The sequence below is a fragment of the Ornithorhynchus anatinus genome, chromosome 10, assembly GCF_004115215.2.
Source record: "Ornithorhynchus anatinus isolate Pmale09 chromosome 10, mOrnAna1.pri.v4, whole genome shotgun sequence".
Classification (NCBI taxonomy): domain Eukaryota; kingdom Metazoa; phylum Chordata; class Mammalia; order Monotremata; family Ornithorhynchidae; genus Ornithorhynchus; species Ornithorhynchus anatinus.
Genome location: NC_041737.1, coordinates 50,367,269 through 50,389,111, shown reverse-complemented (window position 1 = coordinate 50,389,111; position 21,843 = coordinate 50,367,269). Strand labels below are relative to the sequence as shown.

Below are 21,843 nucleotides of genomic sequence, written 5' to 3'. Positions count from 1 at the left end.
GTTTGGATTTTTTTTCTCCCAATAGGCGGGCAAACACCAAGAATATGAACAGAAATTACTTCAAGAGTTATATAAACTAAACCCCAATTTTCTCCAGCTGTCCACGGGTACAGTCGACAAGAATAAGAACAAAGTGACCCCACTGCAGAGGTATGATGCATAAATTTGGAGATTGGGGATGGTTAACGATTCTTCTGAACCCCTTTCCACTGAAACTGATTTCCTCTTTCTTTACCCTATATTGTGTAGAATAAATGTCATTCCAGACATTACCAGGTAGTTGTCTGCCCAGTGTTGATTTTGTGTGTCCTAACAAAAGAGTTCTCCTTTTCCACCCCAGGTAATGGTCTTTTAACACTCAAGGGATTTCAGAAATATTCGACCCCATGTTCGTTTTTCGGGTCTCTATAGACATCAGAAAAGAATCAACTGTGCCCTCATTAAAACCACAGCCTAGTATCAAAATTGGAATTAGTTTCACCTTTTGAGTCAGTCATAGGAATTGAAAAATTCAGTGCGTGACTTTACTGTGAGCCTGTAAGGAAAGAAATGTAAACAGCTGTCCTTGAGAGCATGAGATTTGGGTAAATGATGTACCACTTCCTATTTTCAGCACTCCTTTATTTCTCTCCACTTATCTTCACTTTTGAATTAATCCCAGTCCACATTTGACTCAACAAAACCCTTTTTAACTGGAGCATCCTATCAAGTACTGTGTAGGCATGGTCCTGATGGTCACAGTTAAGAGAACACAGCTAAAATGATATGGCTTATTTGGACATCATCATAATAATACCCTATTAAGCACCTACTATATGCCAAGAACTCTTCAAAGCGGTGGAGTAGATACAAGCTCATCAAGTCAGACACAGTCCTTGTCTCACATGGGGCTCTCACTCTGAATAGGAGGAGTAGGATTTAATCCCCATTTTATGGAGGATGTTAACTGAGGTCTAGAAAAGGAACAGTGTCTCGCCCAAGGTCACGCATCAGACAGATGGCAGAGCAGGAAGCCAGGTCTTCTGACTTCCAGGCCCGTACTCTTTCTTCTTCACCATGCTGCTTTTTACGTCTACAAAGCATCACTCTCTCCGCATATCTTCCATGTTTCCCACCAAATTTAAGAAAAGCTCAGCTTGATTTTTTTTTTTTTTTTACAGAAATTTTCTTTGCTTCTCTTTTTAAACCTGTGGTATTTGTTAAGCACATACTACGTGCCAGGCACTACACTTCGCACTGGGGTACGAACTTATACAGGCTAATCAGGTGGGACACAGTCCCTGTCCTACATAGGACTTCTAGTCTTACTTCCCCATCTTAAACATGAAACTGAGGCTGAGAGAAGTTAAATGACTTGCCCAAAGTCACACAGCAGACAAGTGGCGGAGCCGAGATGGAGAGCCCAGATCCTCTGATTACCAGCCTTGTGCTCTTCCCGCTCAGCTACACTGGTTTCTCTTTTTAAGCGAAGGACACAGAACTTGTTCTCTTACTTGATTCCAGAGTGAAAGTTTTAAGTAGAGGTATTTTCAGCCTCCAGTGAGGGGGTAGGGCTATTATTTACTTCTTGTGCCAAGTAGAAAGTGGGTATTGAGGGTCCTGGTTAAAATACACCTGGTGTGAAGCCCACGGAAAGGATCAGGGTCCTCATCGCCAGCAGCGTTGAATGCAGACCGTGCAGGGCACTGCAGACTGCACAGGGATCCCTTCCCTCGAGGGGCTTACAGTCCATTTGGGAGCCACATAGATGCAAGAGGAGGAATCAGTCAATCGTATGTTTTGAGCGCTTTCTGTGTGCAGAGCCGTACAATAAGGGTGACTAAAAAGAGCTAAATCAATCCAGAGATAGGCTACGAATGCCTCAAAGAGAGCGAGGTGAGGGCATACCTGGAAAAGTGAAAGGCTCCTCAGAAAACATTTCTTCACTATATCCTTATTTTTTCAAGTTCCATCTGGGGAGTCCCATTTAAGCCGTCTTTCCAGTCACATGGAGGGCCAGTGGTATAATTTCCCACTCTTCTCGGTTTATGTTGAGAATCTCTGGGCATCAATACTCTGTTAATTCCCCAAGCTATATTTTATTTTGATGCCTGTCTCTTCCTGATTACTGTAAGCTCCTTGCGGGCAGGGAGTGCATCTGCCAACACTGTTGTATTGTCCTCTCCCAAGCACTTAGTTACAGTGCTCTCTCCACCATAAGTGCTCAGTAAGTACCAGTGACTGATCAAATGTAAACATGGCAGAGTAGAGGAAGTCCTAAATGTGTATTTTGTTCAAGCATGGGAATAAAAGTAAAGTCCAAGTAAAGATTTCTCTTACCGAGTAGGCTCCTCCTACCGTTTACCCTTTTATCTTTCTCCATCTTTGTTTCCAAACGAACCGAACGAGATAGATTTTTCTCCCGAATGGGAGGAGTATTGTCGATTGCAGTCCCTGAGACAAGGGTATGATTGATCAGTGAAGAAAATGTCCTTTTAGATGCCTCCAGTTTTCATGAGCGTTTTGACTTTGGCTGTTTGGAACGATATCACGATGCAAGTGGCTAAATTTCAACCAAAAGGAATTTGAGCTATGCGCCCTGTTTTCTAGCTGCAGCTGGGAGTGTGGCTTTGGAGGGTTTTTTGGATTCAGATCCGCGGACTTGCAGATTGAATCTGGCCTTCCGGTCTGTGGGGGAGGGTCAGATCTTGCCCGCTGGTCTCTGGAGGAGGGTCACAAACCCCGGCCAAGAGAAACGGTTTGGGATTAAATTAGTCAGCCTTGGTGTTGTCCGCCCCAGTTCCAGGTAAACTGCTCGAACGTGGGTGTCCCGAGGCTCCCTGCTCCTTTCCGTTACGCCATCAGTTCCGTGCCTCGTTCCAAACTCGTGTTACGGATGCAGGAGAAGGAACTGTCCTGCCGTAGGGACCCAGTGGGCTGTTCTTCCCCAACTGGGCCCCTACCTGACCCAGCTGTCATTTTGGGCCAGCGGCAGCCCGTTTGGCAAAATGAACCGGATCTCGTCCCCAGCCTCGCCAGTTGCTCGGGCCTAAGATAGGGACCGCGGCCACCTTTCGCTCTGCTCCGCCAGCCCCCAGCATCGTGACCGAAAGCCCCTCGGAGAAGCCGCAATTAAATCGAAATCCTCTTCAGAGTAAAGTCGGCATCAGAAGCAACCAGGCAGCAGCAGGACGGTTTGCCTAGCGTTTAGCATGCTGGGAAGGCTGTGGCTTTGTGTCTCCCGGACCGGAACCGGCACTGTAGGAGCAGTTAAAAATGCGGAAACTCCCAGAACAGAGTTCTGCTATTCTTATTTTATTGTTTTCTCTGTTTTCTTATCTTGTTTCGTATTCCCATAGAGCTCTGTCCTTTAGTGTCCATCACCATCCCGCTCCCCTCCTTATTGTTAGACCGTAAAGCCCGCTGAAGGACGGGAGCATTTTGAATCATCTGTGTATTTTGAATTTCCCAGTGCTTCGTTCTGCTCGTGGTTGGCACTCAGTCACTAGAAACGAATGAAGCTCTCACCTTGTTCCTCTCCTCCATCCGGGCTGGTGGTGGGGAGGGTCCCTTCACCTCTCCACATTTCCAGGGTGCCCTTGGTGCCCCCCATGGGCACGGGCAGTGGGGACAGGGCTGGGACAGGCGGCCACGAGGGAGAGACGTTTGAGGGGTGGGGAGCGTGAAACTTGTCGGTTGGAGGAAAGGCGGTTGACTGACCAACCAACCGACAACTCTTGAGCTCCGCCTCACCCGGTGACCTTCTCCGGAAGCGGTTTGCCTTTAGGCTGGTCATCCAGTCATTCGTTGACTCAGTCATATTTCTTGAGCGCTTACTGGGTACAGAGCACAGTACTAAGTGCTTTGGAGAGTACAATACAGCGATATCTATCCAGCGCTTGGAACATAGTAAGCGCTTTCCAAGCACCATAGTAATAATAGCACGAGCTTGTCCTGGTAGAACACAAGCTGGTGTAGGAAGAGACGGTTTGGGTGGATCGATAACAGCCTCGGCCTTCTGTTTCTGCGACTCTCCAGTGTTCATTACACTAAAATAGCAGCAGAGTGGTGGGAACACAGAGCATTCCGCTACTGGCAGGCAGCATAATATAGGAACTGTTTGTACGAAAGGCAGTTGTGGTGGTGTCTTGAATTCTCTACCGCCTGACTCGTGAATTCCCATTGGATCAGCGCTCACTTGAACCCAGTTTTCCCGTAACGCGAGGTTCTCCTGAGAACCCAACCCCTTTTATTATAGTAGAACTGTCTTGGTAATTTCCCCTTTACATTTCCCTCCCTGCCACTCAATTCTCTGTCTCCCTGCAGCCCTCCTTGCCTCTCTTCCCCATCGCTGCGTTTCGTTTTTCTCATTCCCCTTCTCTTTGTGCCTCCTTACCTTTTCCTCTTCCTTGATGGATGATTAATCAAATGATTGCAAAAAATCAGCAACTCAAAGATTTTATCTTCGTTGAGGGCGTGTGTTTTTTCAGGGAGCGTGGTGGGCTAGGCATCTCCTTGTCTTTGCCCATATGTTGGTAAACTCCTCCAGTAGACTCAATCCTGGCACGACCCTGCTTTTGAAATTGTGATGTCATATTGAGTAATCCGATGTTTCGGGGATACTGTAGTAAGAGCTGCACAGGAAGACCATGATACTTTTTTGTAGACACTTTTTTGTAATGAGGGGAGAACAAACATCAAAAAGATCTTGTTCAGTAGTTCCTTCTCACCTCTTCCCCACCCCCCCACCCCCCCCACCCCAAAAATTTTAACAGGACCTCAAGGGTTCCTTTCCCTTTCAGTTAGGCTCTTCCTTTCCCATGTGGTTAAATTGAGATTTCCCTCTTCTCCCCATTTCAGCCTAAACCCTGTTTTTGCCCTGACAGTTTATCTGACCGTCACTGGACCTCCGTGTTCCGCAGATTCTCTCAGAATGATACCGGTAAATAGGCAGACAGGTGATGGCTCTGCAGAAGGGTGGTTTCCCCATAATCCGTTAGCGAGGCTGCCCAAGGTATTGGGTGAACTACGGTGGCCTCTTGCCCCCCTCCCCACCGTGCCTAGGGTGAAAGAGGGCAAAGTATTGAATTCGTATGATCTTTCCACAACCAGTAACTTGTCGGTTGCAACTTGGTGATAGAAATGTCATTCCTTTGGCTCGTCACTGAAGAGAGCCATCAAAGACATTTTTTAAAGGGAAAATAGAAAATTCAGAGTTCTGAAAGCTAGCATCAATCTGCATCGTGGGATAGGTGAAGGGCAGACATATCTGGATGACCGAGTGCTACTATTTTAACGCAAGCTTGAAACATCCCTATTCGTGGTATTAGAGGAAAGACGTTAAACACCATTTTGGAGCATGCAGTGACCGTTGGTTGTCTGCAGGAGCAGCATTAGGAAAAGGTACGTAGGTAAAAAAAACATATTCTCTTAAGCTTTGAAACTATCAGGCGTTATCCCTTGTGTTATTCCCAGTCTTGGTTTGGATATATACCCTAGCTCCTCTACCAGGTTGAGGAGGGTAGGTGATTCCTTAAAGTACCAATCAATGACATTTACTGTGTGCTTACTATGTGCAGAGCACTGTTCTAAGCTCTTGGGAGAGTAGAGTGCAGGAGAAATAGGCTACGTTCCCTGCCCATAGCGAGCTTACAGGCTAGAGGCGGGAGACAGACTTTAATATGAATAAACAAGTAATTTATAGACATGTAAATCATTTTAAAATATGCCAGTCTTTTATCCATAATCAGCCTCTGCCACCTAAAATGCCAGCTGAGAGTGTTGAGGGGAAGCAACTGAGCAAATAAGAAGTAGTTTGGAAGGTTTCTGAATTGGGCTGCTGGTATCGTATTGCAACCAAGGCTGTGAATAAGAGTACACGAATAAGCACAAAGGAAACACAGTTCCATGATCGGAGGATGATGTTCTCTGCCACAAAAATGAATTTCTTCTGCCTCATCTATAGCCTGTTCTGCAAGTACAAAGTCTGCGCCAGGTGTTTTTATTTTTAAAAGTTCACAGTAAAGCGGATGAATGTTTTCGGGGCTGCTTTAAAAATAGGGTCATTTTTTTTCTGGCTTTGTAGATGCATGCTACCATAGTGCAGAGTATCTCATTTCATTTTTCCAATTTCATAGGCCGGTGAAGAGGAAATCCTTCAGAATTCTTGTGATTACTCTAGTGGTTCAGAGAAAGGCAGAAATAATGTATAATCTTCCCCCTCGCACCCCAATATAGCGTTAGAGAAGACGGACTCCCATCCAGCATTGAGGAGGAAGGTCTCAAAGCGCCCCTGGGCCGCTGTGTTAAGTGGAAAAGCCGTTTCTGCTCTAATAGGGTCCGTTGTGTTGTCGAAGCACCTCATCCTTTGGGAAAATTGCAGCCTGGTCGCCTCAGGGAGAATTAATGGGTTGTGGAGGGTTTTGAAGATAGAACCGCAGCGGACAGTTTCCAGTACATAGTCCTAGAATATCATGTCCACCATTAGCAGACTGCTTTATACCCTTTCGACGCTTTGCTAGTTTACGGTTGTCACTACTGTAAAGCTCCAAAACCTCCGGCACAGGAAGGCTGAGCCAGCAGTCGGGAAGCAGAGCAGCATCTCGCCTTGACTTGCGTACAACCATTTCTTCCTACACCCTGTCTACTTTGGCCATATTGTGGCCCAGTAGAGAGAGCCCGGGCCTGGGTTCTAATTCCAGCTCTGACGCTTTCCTGCTCTGTGACCTTGGGCAAGTCACTTCAGCAGGCCGGTCCCCAGTATCCTCATCTGTAAAGAGGGGGATTCCATGCCTGATATCCCTCCTATTTAGACTGCAAGCCTCATGTGTGAACAGGAGTGTCTCCAACCTGATTAACTTGAGTCTACCCTGTGGCTTAATACAGTGCGTGGCGTATAGTAAGCGCTTAGCAAATCCCGTAATTATTGTAATTATCGTAAGCAGGACAGACCGGCATGGAAATAACATTCGCTGATCCTTTCATCGTGTCATATCCAAATTGTAATGCAAACAAGTGCTGTTGCATACCTGACTATATAAACAGCTGCAGAGAGTAGGTGAAATGTGATTTTGTAGGTACAGGAGATGAGGAAGGGTAGGGGTGCTATCTCTTCGTGTGTTGGGGTAGGTTGTGGTGAGCAGAAAGAAAGAAAAATGAGTGGAATGCCAAACTGTTGTGTGACCTTAGGCAAGCCTCAGACCACTTGTCTGCTGTATGACCTTGGGCAAGACATGAAGTGACTCTGTGCCTGTTACCTCACCTGTCATGTTACGACTGTGAGCCTTATGTGGGACAGGGACTGTGTCCAACCTGAGTGTCTTGTATCTACCCCAGATAGTACAGTATCTGGCACATAGTAAGCACTTAACAAATACCATTTAAAAAAAACCCACAAACAGTTGGTCAAAGTGAAGATGCTGGGCTTATATCTAACAGGAGTTCCCTTGGGATTCTCTGGGAGATTGGTTGTTTAAAAAATAAATACTAAGGGAGGTGGGCAGTTCTAGTCCAGTCTAGTTCAGTGGTTGGACTTGTCATGTCCCTAGGAAGTCCAGTAAATGAGGGAATCATTTCAGAGAGGACCTGTGAGTTTAGGGTCAGATTATGGAAAGAACAATTGTGTGTTTTGCTTTATCTGGGTGGGTCTAATTTGATTTCTATCTGGGAAGCTGGGACAGATCTGAGCCCTGAATTTTATCGTTTAATAGAGAATAAAACGTTCCCATCATTTGGTACCGCCGAAACTGAATTGGTGAGAAGAAGCGATACGACGGTTCTCTTAGTGGATGACTCTTGTGACATAAGGATATGTGACCCCTCTAAACACACTCCCCCTTTTTTTAAAAAAACCGCAGAAGTATATTTTCCCTAGCTTGGAGCTTGGTCTCCTCTGATCTTTATCCAGACTCAACTTGAGTAAAAAATGTTCCTGGCCATCACTGGAGTTTAAAGAAATGGGCCAAAACAGCCAGTGACTAAACAGTATAGTTTACTCTGCCTCCCTAACAGTTGGCTCTTGTAAGAAGCATCTCCTTAAAAGTGCTGATTAGAGAGGAAAAGGTCCATAGCAGTTGGAAGATCCTAGTAAGAATCTTATGGAATCTGACCTTGTTGATCATTTAGTTATTTGTGTCCTCCAAATTAATTTCTTTCCAGATAGTTTTGTGGTTTTTTGAGGTGTGGGGGGGGGGGGGTGGTTTAAGAACTCCAACCCCTTGATCGTTTGCAACCTGGAAGTTGCCTCAGTGAATGAGCACTGGTATATGAGGTGTTTACTAATTTGAACTGAAGTCGGTCCCAATTTTTCCCCAGAAAAAGCAAATTTTTCCTCTCACTGTGAGTTCTGTAGGAACTGTCAACTACTGAGTCAAACAGTGATATCTATTGAGCGCTTAATGTGTACCGAGCACTGTTCATGGCCCTCGGGAGAGAACGATACAGCAGGGTTGGTAGGAGCTCACAACCTAGAGGTGACTAATTTACATTCTCACCGCGTGACTTTATGTAAAAGTCTTAAGATACAACGTTCTTCATATTCGCCCTTCACTCAAATCTCTTTAGGCATCCGCACTAAGGATTCAGTAACTTGTGTTAGGCCAATCTCTCTTTTAAAGAAGAACCCTGTTCCACTAGGCCATCAATTCGTCGTAGGCAGGGAACAGGTCTGCTAACCCTGTTGTTCTCGGCTTTCCCAAGCGTTCAGTATAGTGCTCTGCCCATAGTGGGTGCTCAGTATTTACTCTTGATTGATGGATCGATGGCAGGTTTGATTGAGAAGCTGTTGCTTTTTCGAAGTGCCCGTCTCTGTCCACCTCTAGAGCTGGCTGAGTTTCAGTAATAAATTATGCGGCACCTTTCATACCCCTTTGGGAATGGAAAGGCAGTCGTTCAATTGTTTGTTCACTGAGCCCCCGACTTTGAAACTCCTTAGCAATTGTGAGCTCTAGAGTAAGCCTCAAAACAAATTCCAGCGGCACTGCAGCACATTGCTTGAAAGTGACGACTTTTCCTTGACGTAGGAGCATTTCCTTTAGGAGAACGGTGACTGCGTATTCTTTGTGCAAACTGTGGTGTGAATCCTTAGAATTGGTTAGATTGGCATTTATACTTATGCTGGCTTGTGCTCAGGATGCAAAAAAAAGCAAGTAATTACACCATTTATATCTTTGCAGAGATAAACAAAGCAAGGTAATTAAAATCCTCAAATATGGGGGGAACAAAAGAACAGTTTTCTCCTTAATTGGTTTGGTTATTTTCTTTGATTTCATGTTTTCTGGTCAGCAGAAGCACTCTGCCCAGAGAATAAATGCAGGCAAATTCAGTTGAAGTAATCTGTTTTTTGATGGACAGATCCCCTCCTAGCAGCAAATGCTTCTTCTCTGGGGTACCTCTAGGAAAGCAGAGAAGAGAATTGTTGATGGTCATACATACGGCTGCTTAGAGAAAATTATCCAGATTTAGCTGTTTTTGACTGAGATTTTGGACTTCAGGTCAGAGCAGTGAGAGGGGTTTTGAATTAGAAAAGCAGCATGGCCTAGGAGAAAAAGCACGGGCGTGGGAGGCACAGGACCCGGGTTCTAATTTTGCCTCTGCCCCCTACCTGCTCTTTGACCCTAGGGCAAGTCACTTCACTTCTGTCCCTCAGTTTCCTCACCTGTAAAATGGCAGCGGCATGCCTGTTCTCTCTGCTACATAGGCTGTGAGCCTCATGTGGGAAAGGGACTGTGTCTAATCTGGTTAACTTCTGCCTTTCCCAGTGCTTAGAACATAGTAAGTGCATGGCAAGTATCGTAATTTCTATTAGTGATTGTTATTCCTATAATCCTCAAGTGGCATGCACGATAAACCAAGACTATCCACCCTGCAGTCCCTAGTAAGAGGGGAGTAAAATGAGGTGAATCCACCTGTCCCTAAACTGGACGTTTGTGACCCTTTTTAGGTCCTACAGTCCACCTTCTTGGACGCACGGTCTGGTCACCTCTCGCGTTCTGGGTTCGATGTTGTTCTGCCAAAATCCCAAAGTTTAACTCTCCTTTTTGGCTCGAACACGGCCCCAGGATTAGGGAGCATTCTTCCGGCAGCGGAAGTCTGCCGATCCAGCCCGGGGCCCGAAGGAACATTCGTGCCCCCGGCCTTAGGCCCAGTGACCACGGTCGGGGACTCCAGGGTCCGAAAGAAGCATATGGACTGCCGGCCAACTGGGGAGAAATTCTTCCGTGGACATTCTGGTACCTTCTCTCCAGGGGCAGGGAAATCCGCTGGCCTTGGCCTTTAGCCTTGTAAAACCTCCATCTTAGAGCTGCTCACAGTCCTTTTAAGTGAAAAGTGCATACCGTTAAGGAATTTCAAAGATTTTGAGTATTTCCAAAATAATTCCTTCGTCAGTTTAGTCAGGCTACGCTGCTGGATTTAACTGTGATTTTTCTGAACAATTTTATATCGGGTTGGGGCAGATGAAAGCTTGCGATTCCATGGTGGCTACAGTTCTTCTATTTTTTTAATGGTATTTAAGCACTTACTGTGTACCAGGTACGTTACAAAATGCTGGGGTAGAGAGAAGCTAATCAGGTTGGACACAGTCCCACATGGATAGTCCTGATCCCCATTTTACAGATGAAGTCACTGAGCCCCAGAGAAGCCCAATGACTTGCCCAAGGCCACTCAAGAGACAAGCAGCAGAGCCGGGATTATTAATAATAGTAATTTAGTTGCAGGGCCATCCCATATTTTTGGTCTTCAAGTAACTCTGTTCGTATAAAAGCAGTGCATAGTCTAGTGGAAGGAGCTCAGGCCTGCGAGTCAGAGGACCTGGGTTCTAATCCCAGCTCTACCAGTTGCTTGCTGCATGACCTTGGGCAAGTCACTTAACTTGGCTGTGCCTCAGTTTTCTCAACTGTAAAATGGAAGTTTATACCACTTCCTAATCCCCACCTGAACAGTTGGTCTTCCTAATGTATCTGAACAGTGATGTCATTCCAGGGGACAAAAAAGCATGAGAAATACGGAGTCTTCATAGTTTCAGCTCCACTCCGAGCCCGTGATTTCATATTGCTGCTGTCTCCATGGATGTCCATCACCGACCTTTTCGCCTGCATTACATTTCCTTCAGAATGAACAAATTCTCACTTTTCTGCTCAACACCTCAACAGCAAACCCCCGGGGCAATGTGTTTCTTAGAATCCAGATTCACGTGTGCTTATTCATTCATTCATTTAATCGTATTTATTGAGCACTTACTGTGTGCAGAGCACTGTACTAAGTGGTTGGGAAAGTACAATATAGCAGTAGAGACAGTCCCTGCCCACATTGAGCTCACAGTCTCGGGGGGAGCCGGGGGTGAGACAGACATCAATGCAACTAAAGAGACATCAATATATAAATGAATAAAATTACATATATATAAGTACTGTGAGGCAGGGAAAGCTGTGTATCCTCCCAGCTTTCTCTTGTGCTGCTGTCTTCATTCCTGTGGCCAGTTACTAAACAGTCGAGTCATTTTGCGTTCGGAAGTACCTAGAGAGCAGGGTGTTTGTTTTGTTTTTGTTTTAAACAGTTTCCGGTCTCTGCCTGAAAGCTGAGCCTACCATTGGCGTGGCAGAGCAGTTCTTGATTTTGCCCAGATAAGCAAAATTGTTCTAAGTCGTTAAATTCTAAGCCACTAATTGCGGGGAGCATCTGATTTAGTACTGAAGGATATTTTTCCTTTATGAGTACTTGTTCATTTATTGGTCTTCAGAGTTTTTCCCTCCCCCCGAGGAATTTGGATCGTCTAATAAAAATGCCCCCTGCCCAATGAACATGAATTTACTTCCGAATTTTCATTTGTCTCTAGCCCCATCGACAAACCTTCAGATTCTCTAAGTATAGGAAACGGCGACAACTCACAGCAGGTAAGAGTTGCGATATGTTTTACTTTCTAAGAACTTTTGCGTCTCCCCCTTATTTTCCAACTTTTGCTAAAGAACTCAAGAACCTGCCAGCAGAGTTTTCTTCACCTGTACGATTTTATAGAAAATACACATCGCTTTGTAAGGCTCTAACAGTCTCAGGCTTTGCTTGCCTCTGAACCGATCAGTATCATTTAGTCCCTCAGATATACTTGGGTCGGAATGAATACGCAAGTAGGTATTTTTGCCCCAAAAGAGGTGGGTCTCTGGGTTGTATTCAAACCATTAATCTGAGGGTGAGCCCTTTCAACGCGAAGTGATGCCTTCTAAGCAAACAATGACGTAAAAGCTGAATGCCTCGTTTTCTTTGCCTTTAGATTTCAAACAGCGACACACCTTCGCCACCTCCAGGTTTATCCAAACCCAATCCAGTCATCCCCATCAGTTCATCCAATCACAGCGCCCGGTCTCCTTTCGAAGGGGCAGTAACAGAGTCACAGTCGCTCTTTTCCGACAACTTCCGGCATCCCAACCCTATCCCGAGTGGGCTCCCCCCGTTCCCCAGCTCCCCACAGACTTCCAGCGATTGGCCAACTGCACCAGAACCACAGAGCCTCTTCACATCAGGTACGGGCCTCTTCCCCTCGCCGTGCAAACCGGGGCTAAAACCGGGCGGTGGTGCTCTCGGAATCTCCCTTCGGATGGCCGGCAAGGCTCCTCCCCGACACTTCGGCGCCTAGAAACCACAGGAAGGAATTGATTCTGGTGCTGGCGGTTTGTATGGCACTCCTTGCCCACTCTCTTCCCTGGCGGCCGCGTTCTGGCTGGGGCACAGGGTGCCCCGAGCGAGAGAGTGGGCAAAAAGTGTTCACGTGGGGTCTTATTCGTTTCTCTTCTTTAGTCTGTGCCGGACCCATTTCCGGGTAAAGTGGGCCCGGCGAAACGGCAGTGCCGGGCCGCGCTGCCGAAATCACAGTTTAATGCTTACTGTGTGCCAGGCACTGTGCCAGCGCCGGGGGCGAAACAAGACAGATCATACCCAGTCCCCGTCCCAAGAGAGGCTCACAATCTGAGAGAGGACAGGTATCAGCCTCCCATTTTATAGGTGAGGAAACTGAGGCATAGAAAAGTTAAGTGCTTTGCTCAAGGACACAAAAGGAGAAGCAAGTTGCCTAGGTAGCAGCTGTAGTCTCGGCTGCCCACGCTAGCCAGCCCCTCAGGATTCCTGCTCGGCCGGTCCGCCACCCAGAATACCTTAGGTGGCTTTACAGTCAAAGCTTCCCCACCGATCTCCCGGCCCCAGCCGCCTTCCTGTCCAGTTAGAGCTGGGATTAGGACCCCCAGGTCTTTGGGTTCCGCTGGGTCCACGGCAGCAAACAGAGTATCCTTTACCCATCCTCTCAGTCACAGAGAAGCAGCGTGACTCAGTGGATAGAGCACAGGCCTGGGAGTCAGCAGGTCATGAGTTCTAATCCCAGCTCCGCCACTCGTCTGCTGTCCGACCATGGGCAAGTCACTTCTCTGTGCCTCGGTTACCTCATCTGTAAAATGGGGATTGAAACTGGGAGCCCCGTATGGGACAGGGATTACGTCCAACCCGGTTTCGCTCGTATCCACCCCAGTGCTTAGTACAGTGCCTGACACATAGTGAGTGCTTAACAGATGCCATTATTATTATTATTATTCTACTCCTCCACAACTTCCCACCCTTTTACAGTTGGGAGAGAAATACAGTCTGAGTTGCTTCTTGCTGGGCTCCCTCTCTTGAGGAGCAAGAGCTCCCGGGAGCCCAGCCAAAAGGGAACCAGCAGCCGCTGGAACTAGCGAGAAGAGAAATTGCTGCTGTTCGCTCTGTCCGCTCCCCAGAGCAATTCACCGGCGGGAGCACAGCAGGGAGCGGCCTCCCAACCTCAGCGCTGCTCATTTCTGGAAGCCCGCTGCCTCACTTTCTCAGCCGTGGTTCCCTGGGGTGGGGCAGGGGAGAGAGAGAGGGAGACACGTGCTTGCAGCTGGAACTGATGGGGACTGGTTGCAAAGCCAGCGGGGATGGGCAAATGCAGAGAGTGGGGTGCGTATGATGTTTCGAGGTTGCCGGGGTGCAGTTTCTAAAAGCATTGGGGAAGCGATAATTTTGCCAAGGAATTAGTCTCTCCTCAGGCAGATTTCCCTCAAGTTCCCGCAGAGGAAGTTCTTCCTCACTGACTTAATCATTTAGTCACTTGTATTTCCTGAGCGCTTACTTTCTGCAGTGCACTGGACTAACCCTATGAGAGGATACAGTATAAAGGATATGGTAGACATGTTCCCTGCTCAGGGGAAGCTTACAGTCTAAATGTTTAGACTGTAAACACTTAGACCTAGTATTTAGAGTCCTTTCTAACAGCACTTCCGGGCTAATTGAGATGCGTCTTCAGTACTCGTGCACATATGTTTATTCAATTGTACATTCAGTTATTTACTGTGATTACTCTGCCCAAGTACTTTTACGACCGTCTTCTCTTGTTAGTGTAACGTAAGGGCCCTGTGGCCAGAGTACGCATCACTTGCACAATTTGCACTTCCCAAGCGCTCAGTACAACGTATGACACCCAACGGAGGCTCGATAAATGCTGATATTATCACTTCTTCCACTACTGCTGTGAGCACAAGGCCCTTGAATTTCCCCCCAAAACTGACTGTTTTCACAGCTGCATTCTTGCCGTTCTGAAATTCAAACGACACAGTACTTTGGGGAACGAGTCGTGGACACGGTTGTGCCCTGATCACACTCACTTGACCTTCGTTATAAATCCCGCTAACTGCGGGAAACTGAGCGTGGCAAGAATGGTGTTCATTTGGAGGGTGCTGGTGATTTAGGAGGGAGGGTGTACTCTCTCCCCAGTTCACTTTCCGCGGGTTGGGATCGTGTAACTTCGTTGGGAGTTTTGATGACGAGAGGGGATGTCATGTGAAGCTTCTGTGTAAACGTGGGAAAGCGCTTGGAAAACTTGGAGGAAATAGCCGTTCGGAAGTGTGGAGATAAAGCTTTTCCAACTGATCTATATGAGGGCGTTTTTCCACTCGGCGGAGGAGGACGTTATCGCCGTCAGTGGTATTTACCGAGCGCTTACTGTGTGCAGAGCACCGGTCCCAAGCGCCCGGGACGGGGCAGTTCAGCGCAGCCCGTAGACACGTCCCCCGCGCGCACAACGAGCCGCCACTAACCCCGCTCTTTATTCCCCCCCGCAACAGAAACCATCCCAGTATCCTCCTCGACAGACTGGCAAGCAGCGTTCGGCTTTGGATCCTCCAAACAGCAAGAGGACGACTTGGGCTTCGACCCCTTCGACATCACCCGCAAAGCCTTAGCAGACCTGATAGAGAAGGAACTGTCGGTTCAAGAGCAGCCCTCCCTCTCGCCCACATCTCTCCAGAACGCCCCCTCACACACTACGACCGCCAAAGGGTCAGGGTCCGGATTCCTGCACCCGGCCGCCGCCCCCACGAATGCCAACTCCCTCGGCGGCAGCACCTTCCCCGTCTTGCCCCAGAGGTTCCCTCCGTTTCCACAGCACCGGGCGGTGTACAACTCGTTCAGTTTTCCGGGCCAGGGGGCCCGCTACCCTTGGATGGCCTTTCCACGCAATAGCCTCATGCACTTGAACCACACAGCAAACCCCACCTCAAATAGTAATTTCTTGGACTTGAATCTCCCGCCACAGCACAGCACAGGTCTGGGAGGGATCCCTATAGCAGGTAAGTCGGGCCTTCCCGCCGGCGGGCTTTTCGAGAGCGGGAAAGGAAGGAAGGGAGTAGTCGGGGCCCGGAGAGCCGAACCCCGGAGAATCCCGGGGCGTCCTTGGGGTGGTCCTCGTTCTTAGGCTGTTTCTTCACGAGCTTCCAAAAAAAAAAAAAAGATTTCATTTGGTGGTTTGCCTTGTATCACTGAGCTTTATAAGGAAGGTGGAGTATTATGTACCTGCTTGGGGAAATCCTCTCCCAAGATGGGGTAGTCTGGTTTTTTTTTTTTTGTCTTGTTTTCCTTTTTTCTTCTTTTTTTCTTTACTTTTCCTTTTCCCCCAGCTGAAAGCCTAGCTTCCATTTGTGTCACTGGATTGGGGAGGGAAAAGTGGCAACTGATCCTGAAATCAGAGTGCTCTCAGGTTCAGGATCAAGATACAGGTGTCGATCTTACTCGGCGGCAGGGAGGAAGGGGGAATTCTTACGTAAAAATCCATCTCGACGGTGACGCGGTAGAGTGTGAGGGATAAAAACCACATTCCAGCTGCTTTGGATGGATTGTCCAAAGCATTCTGTGCTGCATATTATAAAGTGTTGCATGGGCGTGGCCACTAAATGATCCTCTGGTTGCCCAGAACCGTCAGGGGGCTGCATAGATATCACCTCAGATGGAGATGCTTTAGGCGCGCTTCGGGAAAGTGGTCACCTATATCCCACTTGAGTGCTGATTGGGTGGGTCAGTGAGATGTTGCATTTGCCATCCAGCGGACGGACGGGTTGATGGCGGGCCCCCTCCCCTTGCCCCCTCATGGACCCTTTACCATTCTTCAGGTTTGGGTCTTGGCCTCGCTTCCCAGCTCATTCCTAGAGAGAATGATCGGCCTAGCCCTCAAGGCCGCCAACCCCGAAGGACCAGGAGGCCTCGGAGACTGAGGAACCGGAAGATCAATTAGAGCTCTCCGGGGTTCCTCCCCTGGATGTCGGGCAGTGAGGCGGCTTCCTGCCGGTCCTCGAAAGTGGCCCGTGGCAGGGAGATGACATTTCGGAGGAGCGGGCTTGGGCACCAACGCGGTCAACCTTCGAAAATGAGAATAACCGCGCGTCTTTTGCAATACCGCAACAGCTACTTGAAGGGAAAGCATTAGATTACGGGAGTCCTCTCTCCCTCCCCCGCCCTCGTTCTCTTGTGGTCGTTTTTAACTTATTACTTAACTGCCACCGCAGTCTGGTCTCTTCTCCCGGTTTAGCAAGTCGTCTTTTCCCAGCCTGTTTCAACAGGTCAAGTCCTCCAACTTGGGCTGCTGTAGTTTCTCGGGTTCCGTGGGCAGCCTTCCCGCGGGCCGTTCTGGCGGTAGGCAGGCTCAAGAATGACCAAAAGGAAGGGGGAAAGAAAGACCCGTGTCGGAATGCCAGCCTGGAAAACGATTCTCCGGTTGAATTGGTGCATTTTCTTGGAGGGTCTGGCCAAGAGAGACCTAGCAGGTGAATTTTAAATCGCGCACTTGGACCGGAAAAACAAGTCAACAGGAGATGGAAAGTCAGATTTCGGGAGGCACCTGGGAATATGATTAGCAGTGTTCTTCATAGCGGAGGCAGGAGGGAATAACTTGAATTCACCACCCGGCTAGCAGGCACAATAATTTTTGACTGCTGATACATAATCATGAGACTCTTTACAAAGAATGACTCTTAAAGCCCTTGCCCGCAAGAATTAACTCACCAACTGCAATTTCTTCGGGCTTAATCCAAGTTTCGCCCCCTCCCCTTTTTAATCTTTGTCCTCATGATTAAATTATCTTTGAAAATGTTTGGCAGATTAGCTCACTGGATTGCTCGAATATTCCTGTGTTCCTCATCTGTCACGTGAAAGATGGTCTGTGCGGGGCTGTGATCGACTCTTTCAAATGCTCTGTTTTAACCAGCAGGCTGGGTTAAGATGCCACTAGACCAGAAGACTAATCAGATAGAAACATTGTTTGGTCTAGTGTGAATCAGAGCCCGAAAATTTATCATCTGATTGGGTTGCGAGCCCTTTGACTTGTAAAATAGCATGCTTATGGGAGACCCTAAACTCTAAGTGCCTTTGGAAACTCAATAACTTGACTGCATTTTCCACCTCAGGACCCTGCCACCCCCCAGAGTCGGGTAATGACTACGGCAAACATGTACCTTCTCAGACTTTCTAAAGGAGGCTATAGTTAAGGGAGAGAAAAGTGATTTTTATTTTTAAAAAAGAAAACTCTAAAGAATGGTTTACATTTATTATTAGGCTCCATTTTAATTAAACCTTCCACGCCGCGGTTAACTAGTTTTTATCTGTGGCACTAATCAGCATTGTGGAATATGAGGAGGCATTTCAGGATATTAGAGCACCACCTGGAACCATTGTTAATAATAATTATGGTATTTGTAAAGCACTTACTTTGTGCCGAGCACTGCTCTAAGTGCTGGGATAGATACAAGGTAATCAGATTGCCCCGCGTGGAGCCCACAGTCTTAATCCCCATTTTACAGATGAGGTGACTGAGGCCCAGAGAAGTAAAGTGACTTGCCCAAGGTCACAAAGCGGACAAGTGAAGGAGCCGCTATTAGAACCGACGACTTCTGACTCCCAAGTATTGATATTCAAGTGTTCCCGATGGCTAGGTCCTGTGCTTAATAATAATAATGATGATAATAGCAACTATGGTATTTTTTTAAGCGCTTACTATGTGTCAGACACTGTATTAAGTGCTGGGGTGCACACAAGCAAATTGAGTTGGATGCAGTCCCTGTCCCACATGGGGCTCAATTTTACAGTTGAGATAAATGAGGCAGAGGAAATGAAATGACTTACCCAAGGTCACACAGCAGACCAGGGCAGGGGCAGGATTAGAACCCAGTTCCTTCTAACTCCCAGGCCTGTATTCTATCCACCAGACCACGCTGCTTCTCCAGTTACCATCGGGCTAAATCTGGGGTTGGGTTAACGTAGACGTAATAGTTCCCAGCCCTTAACGTGTGTGCCAAGGTACAGACACAAATGCCTTTTGGGTAAAAGCATCTGGATCCCATTTCGAGGTGTGTCTTAAATGCGGGAGGTAGATATTGTGAGGAAGGGTGACGAGCTGTCGGCGGGGCGGGAGACTTGCCCTTCCCTCTGGCTTCAGCCGGCCGCGGCCGGCCCGAAGGAACTGGAGATGTGTCGGTTGGGTCACTCCCCTGTACTGGGACCTTGCCGCGTCCTTTCTCTACTCGGAGATCCACGCCGGAAGGCTCGGCGGTAACGTTTGGTTTTCAGGAAAACACGATCCTAAAAATACCGTGGGTTTCCGAGGAGCGGTTAATCGGGGGCACATCCCGAGCGTCGGTTGAAGGAGAAGAAGTTGGGAAAAGTTGGATTTCTGCGCAGCTAGCTACAATAAGCGTATTCAGACAAGCCGTGCCCATAATGGCTTCTTTGTCCCTCTCCAGGGGTTCACTGCAGCAGGAGGCAAGGACATTACGGGCTGCGGCCGCCCCTTCCGCGGGTAAAGGGGATTTTTGTCTTCATGTCATTCTAGATGTCCCCGTCCGAAAACGGTTGCTGCGCCAAGAGAGCAGGGCGGTCTGAGGGAGAGGGAGCCGTCGTTGCAGATTCCCTATCCCAGTCACTTCTTGTTACTTGTTTTTTGGTTTGCTTTTGTTTTCTTAAATGGTAATGGCTAAGCTCTTACTATGTGCCAGGCACTGTTGTAAGCGCTGGGGTAGATACAAGGTAATCAGGTTGGACACGATCCACGTCCCACTTGGGACTCCCAGTCTAAAATCTCCCCTTTTGCAGGTGAGGTAACTGAGGTCCAGAGAAGTGAGAGTGACAGGTCCAAGGTCACCCAGCAGACAAGTGGCGGAGCCGGGACTGGGACCAGGTCCTGCTGACTCCCAGGCTCGTGCTCCACCCACTAGGCCATGCTGCTTTTCCAAGCACTTATTGAGTGGCATCACTCTACCTGGGAGAGGACGGTGTAACAGAATCGGTGGATACTTTCCCTGCCCACCACGAGCGTACGGTCCGGGGGACCGGCGTCGCAGCCGTCGTCCCTGCTCTGACCGGTCCTCCCTCGCCCCTGCTGTCCACGCAGGCGAGGGCAGGGCGAGGAGAATGGCCCACGGGGCCCAGGGGGGCAACGCAGATTCCCGAACGGCCCACCTCAAGCGCTGCCACGGCTCTTTAAGTAGGCCGTGACGTCTCAGCCCTCCCGGGGGCAAGGCTCAACAGCTGCCGGCTTGTAACGTGCCACCTCCCTCCAGTGCCAGGAGTAGCAGACTTCTGCCTCGGCAACTTTCGAAAGTGTGATTTTTCTCTTAGATCATTATTTTTTTTTTTTTTTGTTCGAGTAAATAGAAGTGGTGAATCTGCCAAGGCTAGTGTAGTAAAATAAATTTCTCTCTTAAAATCAGATATTGGAAATGTTGGTGAACTTAAAATATACCTACGAGAGGGTCTTGAACAATTTTTGTGTAATGAACTGCATTTGTGGGCTCGTCAGGATGATTATTTTATTTTTGTAGATGATATGAAATGAAGTCAGGGGTGTTCAATCAGTGGTATTTATTCCCCACCCCCCCCGACCTTCCGCAGATAATAGCCGGTTTTAACAGTGACTTTTACCTCACCGTTGCATCTCCTGGGTGTGACAGCTTGAATGCGTATATAGAACCTGGTTAGCTCTGAGCCACCTTTTCCAGGAAATATAAGCCTGAGACGGCTAGTAAGCCGGAATGGTTTATTTCTTGGTTTATTAAACTGGAAGCTTCGATCATTTGGGGCTTGGAAAGATCAAAGATCGGTACAGGGCCATTGAGTTGTATTTCTAATTTGGAATCTCAGCAACTTTCTAGTCAACCCACGTCCTGGAAGCTAAAGGGAACCTTCTGGTTTATATTTGTCCCGAATGTGAATCATTTTCTTATAGTTGCCTTAGTAGTCGTATATTTAGCTCCATCTTGTAGGCTACAAGCGGGAATACTCAGTCTCTCCTGGATTGAATTAGATACCTCTCAGTTGTTCTGTTTCATCCGCCTCCCTTCTCTCTGTTTCCCTGGCTCTCTCCCCTCTGCCCTCTCTATTAGTTTCAGACAGCCCCTTTGCTTTTTCCTGCTGTTCTTTGCCATTTGTGTTTCCCCTTCCAACCCATGGTACCCCTTTTCACTGAGCACCCCCACCCCCGGCCACCCACCCGCCTCAGTTGGGTGGGCTACCAGACTCTCAGTGTTCTTGTTCGTGAACAACTCCTGCAAGAGTCACCACTTCTACGGCAGAAGCAGTCCGGCCTAGGGGAAAGAGCCCGGGGCTGTGAGTCTGAGGACCTGGGTTCTTATCCTGGCTCTGCCATTTACCTGCTGAGTGACCAGTGGGCAAGCCACTTAACAGCTCTGGGCCTCAGTTTCCTCGTCTGTAAAAGGAGGTTTCGATAGTTGCCCTCCCTCCCCCTTAGACTGTGTCTTGTATCTACCCCAGTGTTTAATACGGTGGTTGGCGCGTATTAAACGCTTAACAGGTGCCGCACTTATTATTAGAAGCAGAGCTCTACAGAGGCCTGGGAAAGCCCCCAGGGCCAGAATAGGTTGCCACAAAGCCAACCCAGGCTAAGCTCCAACTGGGCACACTTGCACTCCCCTCTCCTTCCCTCCCCTCCTCTTGCAGTCAGCGGCTCCCTTTGGTCCGGAGGCGGCTCCTCCCCTGACGCAGGGGGCCTCGTGTTCCGAAATCTTCCAGCGATGCCTGCCGTTCCCAGGAAGTGGTCTCGGTGGTGAGAATTGGCTTCGGAATCACCAGCTGAGAGAACAGAAAAATAGTCTTGCAGCTAGACACATTTCCACCGCTCCCCTCTGATCGCAAATTTCTAGTAGACTCTCCCCCCAGTGATTTTTTTCACCCACTTCTTCGAGTTGCTTAAGCTTTTACTCATTTGCACGGTGATATAATGAGAAGAGTGAGGTAACCTGTTGCTCAGAACCCAGGACGTGGACAGTGGCATTTCAGTGCGGATAGAGCGTGGGCCTGGCAGTCAGAAGGACCTGGGTTCTGATCCCAGCTCCGCCGCTTGTCTGCTGCGTGACCTTAAGCAAGCCACTTCCCTTCTCTGGGCCTCAGTCACCTCATCTGCAAAATGGGGATTAAGATCGTGAGCCTGCACCAATCTGATTAGCCTCTATCTACCCCAGTGCCCAGAACAGTGCTTGGCACACAGTAAACACTTAACAAATATCATTAAATCAAAAAAAACCCAGAACG

The 21,843-nt window shown here is 48.2% G+C and overlaps 1 protein-coding gene across 2 annotated transcripts in view; it reads left to right on the top strand.

The window, feature by feature from the left end:
- CNOT4 (CCR4-NOT transcription complex subunit 4) overlaps positions 1-21,843 on the top strand; it is a 104,608-nt gene that overhangs the window by 72,304 nt on the left and 10,461 nt on the right. For both annotated transcript variants that reach the window (XM_029073236.1, XM_029073235.1), the window contains exons 7-10: positions 26-150; positions 11,813-11,870; positions 12,245-12,494; positions 15,099-15,602. In XM_029073236.1, the coding sequence (XP_028929069.1) occupies positions 26-150; positions 11,813-11,870; positions 12,245-12,494; positions 15,099-15,602 (937 nt within the window). The remainder of the gene's footprint in view (positions 1-25; positions 151-11,812; positions 11,871-12,244; positions 12,495-15,098; positions 15,603-21,843) is intronic.